We start from the raw sequence: 13926 nt of genomic DNA on the forward strand, positions 1-13926 counted from the left end.
CTTGATTTGGTACTAGGAAATTTGCACCTTTTCCCAAAACTGAAGGATTACCTCTGTGGGCATCTGTTTGATTTATATGAAGAGGAAAGGAATTTCTTGATCCATAGAAGACACAAAGTGTAGGTTCTTTTGTGATGGCTTTAAACACTATCCATTATTGGAATGTGCAATGAATGGGGATAACCATGTAAAAAAAGGTAAGTACATATAACAAAAGGCCTCAATTCAAGGATGATTTTGTTTCATGTACTAAAACATTCATATTTAAACTGAAATTACAGAGGCAAAGAGGCAATTCAACCCTTGTAAATATGTATACACACTGTATATAGTTATAAATACATATATGTACAATTTCTGTGGAAAGAAGTGTTCAGATTATGAATGATAATATGAGGAAATAGTGATTAAAACATTTGGGACTTAGTGTTTTTTTAAAAAATCATCTAAAATAATATCCAACGGTGTATTTTTATGCATATCTTCAACCATTATCCTAAAAATGAACAATGCTTATTTCATATTTATTTATTCATGAAGTGTAGAAAGGAGGATTTCAAATTTCCCTTCTGTGTGACATTTTCTTAAAAATGTTTAAGTACTTTCATAATGGAAATACTTTGAGCAGAGCATAGTTTAATAATAAGGTTAAAAAAATACAATTCCCTCAAATGAAACATTGATTAATATAGTTTTTCTGTGGAAAGTAATCAAAACACAAGTTCAATAAATAAGAATAGGTTTATTAAAAGTTTAGTTAATGTAAAATTATGGAAAACATGCTACAAACTTTTATAAGATTGTTAATTCTATTTTTATTTTGCAGCACTATTCATTGTATTGCAATTTGGGTGTAGCACATTATAGATACTGTATGTCTATTTGAGACATAAGATGCACACTCAAACATACACTTCCTATGTTTGTATTTAAAAACTCAAGAGACTTTAAGTATCTTCCAACTTGCCTATATTTTTCACTGGGGAACCTTAAAACAATTCCAATCTAGTCATGTGAACCCTAAAGGTTAGTGTTCAAAAGAAGATGATGATGTTGAGATGTGATCTCATCAGTACTACAAGATGGATGGACTAGATGTCAGGTAAGAATGCAGATCATATTAAGGGATGTACATCAACCTGTAAACTGTACATGCAGTTTCCAATTTATCATGAAAAAGCATTTGAAGAAACCCATTTCTGCATGTTGTATCCCCCCATGGAATTAGTGCCATTAGCTACACAAGCAGAAATTACCTGCCCATTTCCATCCTTCAAGCAGTTATAAAAATAATTTGAAACCTGACTCAAATCAATTTAGTTTGACCCACCAAATTTCACTTCTATACAAGTGTCATTACTTATCAATGATTTACAAAATCGTGTTACAGTTTCATGCCGTAGGGCCAGATTGATCTGCTTTTCCCCCTGAGATTGCAGAGAATACTCGGTTGACTAAAGAAGGGATTCAACATTCTTGGTGCTTTTCTCGCAAACTCTATGAGAGGTAAAAAACCACGTCAGAAAACTCTCAAAGAGAAGTGCCAGCAGCTGAGTGGTATAAGGAAGGTTCTAAAGATTCTTAACCCTCATTAATACACCCCAATATTTAGTGTAGCTCAATGATGCAGCATGGGGAAAATTTCTAGACTGGCTTAATAGGACATTAAAAAATGCTGAGGTTCCTTTCCATCCTCTTATTCTGCAGTTAAGACAACCTGCTGGAATTATTTTGCCCAAATTGATTTATTGTCCCTTTTTCTGAAAGCCTATCAATGGAAAAGAAGTACAATTTGTGACCCGTCATCAAACTATCAGGTCAGGAATGGACCATAAGTCAGTTAAGCTTATTTTAACCTTTAACTCATTTGCACCGATAGGTTAATGAAAATTTATATTCAGTCCTTTATTAATATATCACAAGGATGCATTCCCAAGCATATTTAGTATTTTTTAGAAATGGTACATGAGAAGTAGTAATAGTTATTCCAACCAGCTGTACAAAACATATAAACCACAAATATACCGGTATATCTGGAGTCAGCGTATACTAGGAATATCATACAACTGTGGTTTAAAATGTAAGGTCCATGCTTATGGTCTTTCAAAACCATAGTTTCATCAGTTTCAAAAGAAAGCTTTTTCATATTTTTGGTGAGGAAAGGTAACTTGTCAGACACAAAGATGTATCAAATCAACCAGAAAAAAAACAGGACATTGTAGATCATATAATGGGTTTATAATTGTTTCTCAGAATATTGTTCCTCAGTTCCTGATATAACACAAATTGCACATTTACTGCTTTCATGGGAAGATCATCAAAGTGGCAGCCTTCAGTACTGACCACTATCCCTCTGAAAATATTACTAATACTTTATTGTCCAGAAAACACAGATATGAGGCAAAAGGGCTCCTGCTCTCTAGAACATCTTATCTCTGAGATGAGACTGGCTCTTACCTTCCTGACGTTTCATAACACTCTGAAGACCTCGCTCTGCCAGATGGCTTGGGGAGCTTCATACTGGAGGTGGTTGACTAACTAAAATTTAATTCCACCTCCCCACCCCCCACTCACCCCCCATCATGTGTCTGGCTCCTTCCTTTCCCATCTGGTGTTAGTAGTTTGTATTTGTTCATGATTTTATCCACTGTGTTCAGATTGTTGATTTTAAAGATTTTTTAATAAAGTTTTAATGCTATAAGACACCCAGAGTCATTGGATACAAGATGGGCAATAAACAAACAAATAAATAAATAAATGCAACATTATAAAAAGGCTGAACAACCCAGGAACTCTGAGTATCCAGCTTAGAGCCTCTCAATTTCATACTGCCAAAATCCAGGATTTGTGATTTTCCAGTATATCTCAAACAAAAAGTAAGAAACAAAATCAATACATGAAGTTTCTGCTTCAGATAATAATCTATTTTACATATTCTCTCCATTTCTCTGTATATTTTTTTCTTTATTTTTTGTTAGCAGTTATTTTGAAGATAATACAGTGGTGCTTAAAAGCTTGTGAACCCTTCTGAATTTTCAATATTTCTACATAAATATGACCTAAAATATGATCCGCTCTCCATATAAACCTGAAAAGTAGATAGAGACTCATTAAATAACTTTAAAACATTATATTTTCCTGTATACAGCACAGAAGTAGCTTAAGTATGGGTTTTTTTCCCCAGATGTATTACTACATACACTGGGAGTACAAATGGTTTCACCTTGTATGTTTTGCTTTTATTGGTTTGCTTGTTTACACTAGCATTAAACTTGCAGAAAGTGCAGGAGGATGAGTTAGGTGACAAATGAGGAATGGACAGTGGAACAGATAAGGAAACTTTCCAGGTAACCACTGAACATCTTCCAAGTCACAAAAGTGTCAACAAAAACCTTTTCACATACCATCTAGGAGGTGAAGGTAAATTTTCTACTGAGTGTGTATGTGTATGAGTGTGTGTATGTGTATATATATCCGTATCTATCTCCAAGTCTAGACTATAATTCTGGAATTTCCTGGCCACAGCAGAAATACCCTAGAGGATCTCAAAAAAGCTAGGCAAAGTTGGAACTAAGATATACTCAGATGCAAGACTACAAAAATCTCAGAGCTGTAGTTATGAAATTCTGGAAGAAAACAATGGCAAATTACTACTACCAATAAAATTATAAGTGATGTGTAAGAATCTGTGTTCAACTTGAGAGAGCCATTACCTGATCTTTAAGGCAGAAAACATTGCCAACTAGAATAAAATATTGGAATTCACGGCTTCAACTTTCTTTTCCAAATAATGTTAACTGGAGAACTTCAATAAAACTACTGACTGTATTTTGAAGTTAGAACTCCCAAGTACAAAGTCACTCTCTTCCTCTCGCATCCTAGAAGTTTCTTTATAGGAACAGCTTTGGAAGAAATGCACCCAATGTTGTAGGTATGCTGCATATTGTAAGTCTCTTGCCACATGATCATTTCAAAATTACAGAAAACCTGGTTGGATGCCGAGACCAAACAAGGTATTTAAATGAGCATAAGACAGATGTTGTGCACATGTTTATATCAGCCATATTTCTGAGAATGCCTTCCTACTTCTTGACTCATGTTCACCTGCATACAATTACAACTCTCCACTGAGATCAAGCAGAGTCCTCCAGATCACACAGAGAGTTCTGCTAACATTCAGCAAAATATCAACAGAATCCTCCTTGGGACCTTAACATTCAACAAAGACACGTTGGAAATCAAGGGGATAAGATCAACATCTGTGAGCCCATCCAATTTATGAGTTACTAAACAGTCCATTCAGAGTGCACATCTAAAAATTAAATTCTGGTTCAGCATGTGTTAAGCATATTAAAGTATTTTCCACCATTTTGATTTAAATGGAAAAACTGCCAAAAAAAGCAAAACTGAGGTAGAATGTCCTATTCTTAGCAATATCATGTGCTTTTTTCTGCACAGAACAAAAAAAAACACGGATAGCTTCATCATCTATTTTTATGTGGATAGTTATTTGGGTCGCATGAAGACAATTTTCTCTTACGTACATGGAAACTGTAAAACTGTAAGTCCAATATGAACTTGAATATCTACCTTAGATAATTAAAAGTAGCGTTTAAAGTTAAAGTTAAGTTCATTGACTGATGTGATCTTTAGAACCTGGTTCTAGTTTCAAAGATGGAAATTGGTATATACTGAATATATTTGGTATACATTCCCAATGTCCAATAATTGAATAACTGCTCCAGTTAGCCAAATCTACCACTTAATGAATCTATTAGGCCATCAGCAATGTTTAGAACTCTATGATCTGCTCAGATTTGCAAGATTTATATCGGCCTCACTAAGTAAACCAGATAGGAATCAGGACCCGATGAACTAATCCCATTTTATTGTAAACCCATATTATATAAAATCTGAAATATAGGCCTCCCTTACAGCCCAAGACAGGTGGTGTCTTCTAAACCTCGTGCCCTCTCCATCTCTGGGCCATGCTGTCTCTTATCTGACCATTCCCTTGGCAGTGGCTCTTTATCCATTCTCTTAATATATTTTTTTAATTAGAGTCTGTGCTATACTTCTTTCCCTTCTTATATTACTGTGAATCAGGGAGGTACAGTATCTGCCTAAGCGTCTTCCAAATGTTATTTCTTTGCTCTGGATCTTAAAAACATCTCAGCCTAACCCCAACACTTTTGCCTAGTTCCTGCATATTCTCAATAAGGTAATCTTCCTTACTTTCCACAACTACCATATTAAGATTGGCGTTTCAGTGATACTGCATTACCAGAGGCTACCAGAGTCTTGACTGCAGACCCAACAGCTTCACTGCTTCCAGAGATAGTTGTATCAATTTATGAGAGGGCTTCAGTTGCAGCCCTCAGATTAATGAATAATTATGGGCTACTTGGACATTTTAAGTTTGAGATCCCCACCTTACTGGGGTAAATGCTGAAAATCACTGAAGAATGGACAGCAGATTTGGGTCAGAAAATAGGAAACTGTTAATCATACAGTGCAGCCTACATATGAATATACAAGTTAACAAGCTAATTGAAAACTCCTCTTAGTGGAATCTCCATGCTTGAAGAATACAAAACAAATGGTACAAAACCATCAAACACAACCATGAGAATCCCTAACCTTAATATATACAGTACGTGACTGTTAGAAAGAAAAATACAAGCTAGGATATTTTTGCTCAGGTTGAGAAAATCAGTTCTTAACTATAAAAGTCAGAATTTTTAGTCCCACTAACATTCTTCTCTGGCAAATACTTTACACTCTAACCGCTACTAAAGTCATGGTAGGCATTTAAGCCTTAATCACACCAAGAATTCAGCATCGGGAGGTAATAAGATTCTGAATATATTCCTTTTCTTGAAAACGTCAGCATTTGTATGCAAGGTATTTGCTTCAAGGTAGAGCCAGAATCAATCCTTTTGCATCACTAAGCAGGAATCACAACTGAATTTCTTAACCGCCACACCAGAATGAGAAAACTGGATTAGAGGTTTACTTTTACATCTCCCGTCAACTTTGTACGCCGCAGTTTTAAAAGGAAACCAATCACATTGGCACTTTCCTTCCCAGAGCGGTTCCAACAATTCCAGCAATTGCTAGCGAAAAGGTAGACCGCCTTTCCCGCTGATACGTTGCGGCGGCTCCAAGTTCATTGGAGGCAGAAGGAAATGCGAAACTCACGCGAAGGAGCACCGAAACAGATAAGCGAAGCGCATTCTGCCGTCGGGAGGGAGGTTTTGCTACGGTGGGCACTTCCCCCTCGCCTCTCTCCGCAGAGCAGCAAGCGATGGTGTCCCCACCCCCGTCTCCGTCACTCACCCGCCGAATCCATCGCTGGCCGCCGGAGTCTCGCTGCCCCTGAATTGGGTGCTATGGCGCCGAGCCTTGCTAAGGCAAAAGCGTCCCTCCTAGGAGATAGAGCTTCTCCTTCGCGCGCTTGCTTTCCAGCAGCTGCATCTCGCGTCGGGAGGCGCCGGTTGGGAGGCGGCCGGCGCCGCGCCTCCGCAAAGCGCTGCTCGCGGGAGCTGAGGCAGTGAGCACCCCAGTTTCCCCCCCATACACAGCCAATGCTCTCGACTCCCTACCACCTCGCAGCAAGCGACGCGAACGCGCTCTTCAGCCTGGAACCTGTCGAAGAGTGCGCGCCCGCGACGCCGCCAGGGGAAACGTGCCAGGCCTGCCCAGGGACCAAATGCAGCCCCGGCGGCAGACCTGGGGCCGGGAGGGAGGGAGGCAACCTTAGGGTTTGCTCAGCTTCGTAATGCACGGTCAAGAACCAGCAACTTTCCCGGCCTCGCTAATAACCGAGCGTTGTGGGTTACAAAAAAAAAGGGAGGGGGGGTTGTGACTTTCCCAACCAAGAAACTATGTGATTATATATTTATGTCTTCACTAGACTGGGAAAACAATTTTGTTGTGGTAAATGTTTAGTCTTTAAGATACCACAAAGCCCTGGGTTATCTTTCTGAAGAACAAGGGGAAGAAATATCTAGCCTGCCCAATTTTATATATTTACTTCAGAAAAGGAAACAAATCAGGAATTTTCCCACACGTTTCTTGATAGGGCAATTAACGGAATCATGCAATTGGGGTTTTGTTAGTATTTTCATTGAGTTTTAATCAGCCAGGTGTGATGGTAGCGTTCTGGATTAGCTGGCTTGAATGTCAGCTTTATTGGGGAGGAAATAGTAAATACATTTTCTTACTGTTTCTACTTGTGTCTTAGCCAGACACAGAATATGCCCCTAGGAGCTGTGCTGATAGAAGAAAATGTTTCTAAACTGATGTGCAACCTTTCAAACTAATAACCCTTGCTTAACGAGGGTAATTGGAACTGGAATTTTCATCACTAAGCCATGCAATCGTACAGCAGTTGCTTAGCAACAGCAGTTCGTTGCCATTGTTAAGGGAACTGCAACTTCATTAAGCACAGTGTCACATTGGTGCCATTTGTGATTTCTTGCTGGCTTCCCCACTGATTGTCCGAAGCCAGCAATGAAGGTTGCAAACGGTGATCATTTGAATGTCGGATGCTGCAATGATTACCCAAATCGTGTTCGTGCGAGAAAGTGGGGATCTGTGACAGCTGCAAGTACAAGAACCTATCATTAATACCACTTGTTCAGCATCTTTGTAAATTTGAAAGATTGCTGAACAACTGGTTGTTAAGCCAAGTTCTTAACTAGTGTGGATCTATTTTTGTAAGAGAGACCTACCTTCATTGATAGAATCTGCTAGTATTGTAATTTCATGGAGGGATTACCGCTACAGGCACTTTATATGCAGCCCTCAAAGAACTACATGCAGTTGGTCTGGAATACAGTGGCATGTGCAACAAATAACATTTCATTTCCGATTGAAATTCGGTTGGATGCCAATGGCTTTCCAAACCCAATCCAGTTATATAACACTTGTGGTAATCATTGGTGGGATGAAAGAAATTCAGGAACATGTATTGCAGCATTTTGCAAGGTGATTGTAACTACACAAAATGATAGGATTTTAACTGTCAGAATTCTGATTCAGCAGCTAGAAGATACTATGTTAAGAAAATATAATTGTAGTTTCTTTGGCTGACCTCAAGAAAGAACCTTTAGTTCAGATAAAAAGTTAATTCGTAGGAGGAATTAATAAATAGTAAACTATGTCAGCATATTCTATTTTTATATCCCGTTTTTCCTACTAGTGAATATATATTTGTATTATGAATCTTCCCTCACTTAATCACCCAGGTAGTGATATCCAAACCAATGACTTCAACAAATAGTTTTAGTAGTCTTCCAAACTTTCCTTTATTACTCAAAGCTGCTTATCAGAAAATTGTTTTCACCCAATTCACACTTGAAGTCAATTTAAATGTTCCTTTTGTGATTGCATAATGGATTCATGTTGCCTTATCCACTTTTATCCAATTTTAGATATCCTAATTTGCCCAGATTTCGAAAGCACAGATTTAGTCGTTTGCTATGCAGTTCTTGGTGGGATTGAGAATTTATTTTTATTCATCTCATCATTTTATAGATTGAGAGTATAGGATTCTTCTAATAACCTTTTACAGCTAGTTGTCAACTTACGACCACAATTGATGCCAAAATTTATGTTGCTAAGTAAGAGTTAAGTGTGTTTTGCCCCATTGTATGACCTTTGTTACCCAATTGTTAAATGAATCACAGTAGTTGTTAAGTTAGCAACACAGTTGCAAAAGTGAATCTGGCTTCCTTCGCTTCAGGTGGCAAAAAATGTGATGGGAACCTGCAACCATTATAAATATGAGCCGGTTGTCAAGCATCCAAATTTTGATGGTGTGACCATGGGGATGCTGCAATGGTCTTAAGTGTGAAAAATGGCCATACTGTCACTTTTTTGAGTGCTGTTGTAACTTCAAACAGTCACTAAGCAAATGGTTGCAAGTCAAAGATTATCTATATTGTTCTTTGGATTCATTAAACTGAGGAAGACTCTTCTGAATGAACATATTTTGGACTATTTTTATTTTTTAAAACATTTATATAACTGCCTATTTTACAACCAACTTCAGGCATCCTCCAATTAAAAGTTAAAATAGCCATAAAAGCTATATTAAAGAAGCTAAAGACATTTTTAAAAAACCCAGAAACCTGGCACCCACCATCAAATTATGATTTGTAGTCACCTATATTTAAGATCAAAGTAAGCCACAAGTCAAACTCAACATATGTTGAGTTTGTGGATGTGTTCATTAGTTTTCTTCGCAAGAGTATAAAAATTATCTTGCCACTCTAAAATATATTTTATTTCTAAGTCTACCCTATAGCCTAGAATTTCCTATCAGTCCTAAATTTTTCCTAGTTTTTATATTGCTTAGTTTTTTTAAGACCAACTAGGATGGATTTGCCACTGCCATCCAGCTGAGTTATAGGAATTAATTACACTCTGTTCCTTAAACATACAGATAGTCCTTAATGTATGACCACAATTGAGCCCAAAACTTCCATTGCCACAACACAGTTATTAAGTGAGTTATGCACCATTTTAGGACCTTTCTTGCATAGCTCCCCTCAATTCTGTAATCTAGAAGGTTCCAAACAAGGTTCTGTGTATTTATATAAATGTGTACATTCATTATGACCATTTAAACAATCGTAGTTACATGTAAATAACTCTTTCCTGCCTAAGCAGGGGGTTGGACTAGAAGACCTTCAAGATCCCTTCCAACTCTGTTATTCTGTTTTCTGTTTACTTTCAGTGTGTTCTACAAATTTATTTATTTATAAGATTGAATGGCTATCCATTTTATCACAAGGTAACTCTGGGCTCTTTACAATCATAAAAAAAAATCATTTTATGTGGCTTAGTATTAATAAAAGCGAAATGTTTTATTTTAAATGGATTTTTAGAAAAACAATTTAGCTTTTAATTCAGTACAACAGCCTCTATAAGTTATTTGTTAAAACTGCTACGCACTTCTCAGTGACAACAGAAGAGGCTTAGGATATAAATATGCAACTCAGAGCCTGAGCTGCTGCGGTGGAGAGTGCTAAAGATAATGAGACCCCATCTGGGTTTCTTTCCTCTTGATCTCACTAGTTCAGCTGGAAAGCACCACCAGCTATTACTCATCTTGGCCATCTCTCTGCACCAAATTATATTTGTTAGACCACCTGCCTTTGACCCTGGAAAACACATCGGTTGGAACACCAGGAGCAACAGAGGGAGCTGTAGCAGATGGCCAAATATTTGCTTTGTTGGGGGAGGGCAGCAGAGAAGATAAGAAAAGTTCCATGGACACATCATGATTAGTTTTTCCTCTCCACACATACACATAGAGCAGTGTAAAAATGGGCAGGCTAATTCCATAAATAAATGAAACACAATGAACAATAGAACAAATGCAATGTCCAACAGAGACAAATGGGAATTTCAAGGAGGTAAAAGTAGAAAAGTTCAAACAGGCTTCATTGCCTAAGGCAAACTGGTACCAACCTAATTCAGATAGAACTTAGATAAAAATCTTGTTCCAGTTTAGAAACTACAGAGATGCTGTTTCCAGAACACTGGAATATTGCAAAACTTGGACCTTGAACCTCCTGGTGGGGAGGAGAAGGAAAGAATAACAATGTTAAGTTTTGCAGAACATATAGCAATGCTTACATGATATCAGGATGTGGTACTTTGCCTGCTGAATTTAGATCTCAGAAACCCATATTCAAGACTCGAGCATCACTTTTAGCTTGCTACTCTTCTTGCAAAGAGTCACTTTATATGAGATAGGATACTATGTATATTAATTTGATAAGTAAATTCATGGAATTGTTGTGAAACTTAAATATTACTATGATCCTTTATCACAGAGAAGTCTAGATAAAAGTCTGTGTGCATTTATCTATTTGATTAGCTGCATTCAAAAAAGGGGGGGTTCCTTGATCATCATTAGAATAATTTGTGACAAAAGACTAATTTTTAACAAAAGGTAGTATTAAAACTAAAACCTAACTAAATTATTAAAAGGGAAAATGTAAAAAATAAAAGGAAAGGCAAAATGAAACCAGTTTCATAAAACACAAAATGAAAATGTCTTTATATTTGAATGTTGCAAATCAGGATGCTTACCTAATTTTCAATTATTGTTACAATATTTCAAATAAAACTTTATTTTTATATTCATAAAAATAAAAACTCACCTTTTTCTTTATTATTATTGTTTCCTACTTCATTTTGCGATTTGTCAAACCACCACAGGACTGTTATTGTAGTTCTGTGTAAGTATATACACACACACACACAAATCAGGTAAGTAAAAAAGGACCAGTAGCAGCTGTGACCACTCCATAGTAGTGTCTATCAATAAATGGTTGGTTATCCATAAAGGTCAAAACATAAAGGTTTATGATATGCTCATGCCAAATAAGGTGTTCATAAATATTAATACCCCTAGGTCAACATGTGACTTTAATCAAATACATATCATAAGCATGATAAAGAGGCTAAAGACGCAGCATGGCCTTCTCCAATTTGAAGAGACCCTTGTTCGGCAGGCTGAGGCAAAGAGGCAGTCCCGGAACCAGCAAAATCTGGGGGCTGGGCAGGGGACAGAATGTATCTGCCCTCAGTGCAGAAGTGATTGCCAATCCTGAATTTGGACTTTTTAGCCACACCAGATGCTGCATTAGGACCTCTTTCCAGAGCACAACACCATAGTCTTTTGAGACTGAAGGATGCCAATGATCATAAGCATATACCTCTTAAGTAGATACCCAAAGCAAATTCAAAATGGGTAATTCAGTTGCTCTAATACCAAAGTTGTTTTACTCCATAATTCACTATGAACTAGTTTAATGATTAATGTTCCACATATAATTGCAAATTAAATGCAATCAGTTACTGATGTTCACACATATCTACAAATCACTTTCACCTTTCAGTTAATATTCATATAATCAGATCATAATATGTTGATAATCTACCCATGAAATACCGATATGTGTAGGTAACTTCATGGCTGCCTCTTCTATGAAAAGTTAAAATGGCAAAATACTTTGCCCTATAAGTAGAATATCCATGCACATAGGCACTGCCCTTGTTCTCCTACAGAAGGACTCTCCTGTCATGCTTTCTTCTACTTCTGATCCTATGCAACATTTCCTCATTATACGAGAAGCTGTTAGTGCTTTTGTGCTGTTTGAAATACAATGCATATATTCAGAGGCAGCCAGGTATCCCAGATATAATTATTTCCCAGGTAAGCTTGCAGTTCTTACAGAAGTACTGTAATCCCAAAACAAGCATTTGCTATGTGGGATGAAAGTGGGTGAGTCAATATATAAATAGCTTAAAATGATAAAAAAGCATTTGCGGTATGTGGGTGCACATGTCTCTGAATTACTTAATTCAGATGGATGGTAATTTATTTTCTTCTGACATAGGAAGAGAGTAAGCCACTATGTGTAGTACAAGCAGTGATCGCAAGTGGGACTGGTTGTCAGGTGAAGCAGTCACTAAATGAAACATCATGATTTTACAATTTTAATTCAGCTTTCTTTTGCTTTCCAGACCTGTGAAGGTCAAAAATACAAGGATTGGTCACAAAGTTAGTTTTTCATCACTGTCATAATTGTAAATGAGGCAGTCACTAAAAGGAGGGTACTGTTTTCTGAAATACATTTTGCAATTTTCACTGAAATGTATTGCTCAATGTTGGTAGTTGGTAAACTGGATTTCTCATTCATGGGAAATAATGTTTTATTTCCTATAGACCTTCTGAATTTGTATGTAATAACAACTCTGCCTAGAATAATACTTTGGCAAAGTAAATTTTCAATGGGGGGGGAGGAAATTGAATTCTTCAAGTGGAAGTTTAGAAAATTTATGTAGGAGTCCTTGACTTAAAATCACAATTTGCGCCAGGATTTCCATTGTACATTAGTGAAGTTGCAACGTGACATGTAACATGAGCGCAATGACTTACAGGGGTAATTCTGGCATTCCCTATTGAAATTAACTAAAGATAGTGAGGGGAGTAACCACTCCAATCCAAGCCATTTTGTGCTTGTCCCTCCCAGCCCCAAGGCACCCTCAGTAAGGTAAGGGACTGCCTCCATTTCCCCCCATCTGCCTATATTTGCAGCCCACCTGCATTTATGAAAAAGGAGCAATTTGTAAGACCTACAGCTCTAATCCTAGAGCCACAAAGCTGATGTAATATTTGTTGCTATTAAACATTCTCTTAAATTTCATGAATAAGATTTCTCATCTTGAGAAAAGTTATTACCAGGTTACTAAAGAAGTGCTCAATTAAATGCCCTATTAAAGAAAAAGAATGAGCTAATTGTTTGAAGAAAACTTTTTTAAAATTGAAAAACACATTTTAAAAATCTATAGGTGAAGAGCCAAATCCTCTTTATAGCATCTAAAAGCTTCTATGTACTGCTATATGATTGTGCTTTGGATAGTGTTATTACAACATTACTGTACATGCTGCACTACCATCTAGTGGTCACTTTAAAGTATTTCAAAATCATATGATGAACAGCTAAGGGAACTAGCTATGTTGACCCTAATGAAGAGAAGGCTCAGGGGAGACACGATACCACTCTTCCAATACTTGAATGGTTGTCTCAGGGAAGAGGGTGTCCATTTATTTTCCATAGCAGCTAAAGGCAGGACAAGAGGGATATTCAATCTGGAAATCTCATTCCTGACAGTGAGAATGATTAATCAATGGGACAGATTGCTTCCAAGAGTTGTGGGTGTTCCATTGCTAGAAGTTTTCAAGCAAATATTGGACAACCATTTGTCCTTCCAGACCTATGATGCTATGAAGCAAATCTGTTCTCCATTCAGATCTTAAATGTGGATTATCATTTTCTTGCAGCAGTACTAGAATTCTGCTTCCTGCATAGTTGCTTTCTATCTTATTTCCTTGGGCTT

General features: G+C 37.2%; 1 protein-coding gene across 1 annotated transcript in view; it reads right to left on the minus strand.

The window, feature by feature from the left end:
• Positions 1-6471, minus strand: part of FGD3 (FYVE, RhoGEF and PH domain containing 3) — a 112791-nt gene extending 106320 nt beyond the window's left edge. Inside the window, exon 1 of the mRNA XM_081945474.1 lies at positions 6340-6471. Coding sequence (XP_081801600.1) covers positions 6340-6352 — 13 coding nt within the window. The 5' untranslated portion in view covers positions 6353-6471. The remainder of the gene's footprint in view (positions 1-6339) is intronic.
• Positions 6472-13926: the final 7455 nt, after the last annotated feature.

This window comes from Natrix helvetica (genome assembly GCF_964273705.1).
Source record: "Natrix helvetica genome assembly, chromosome: 1".
Taxonomy (NCBI): Eukaryota; Metazoa; Chordata; class Lepidosauria; order Squamata; family Natricidae; genus Natrix; species Natrix helvetica.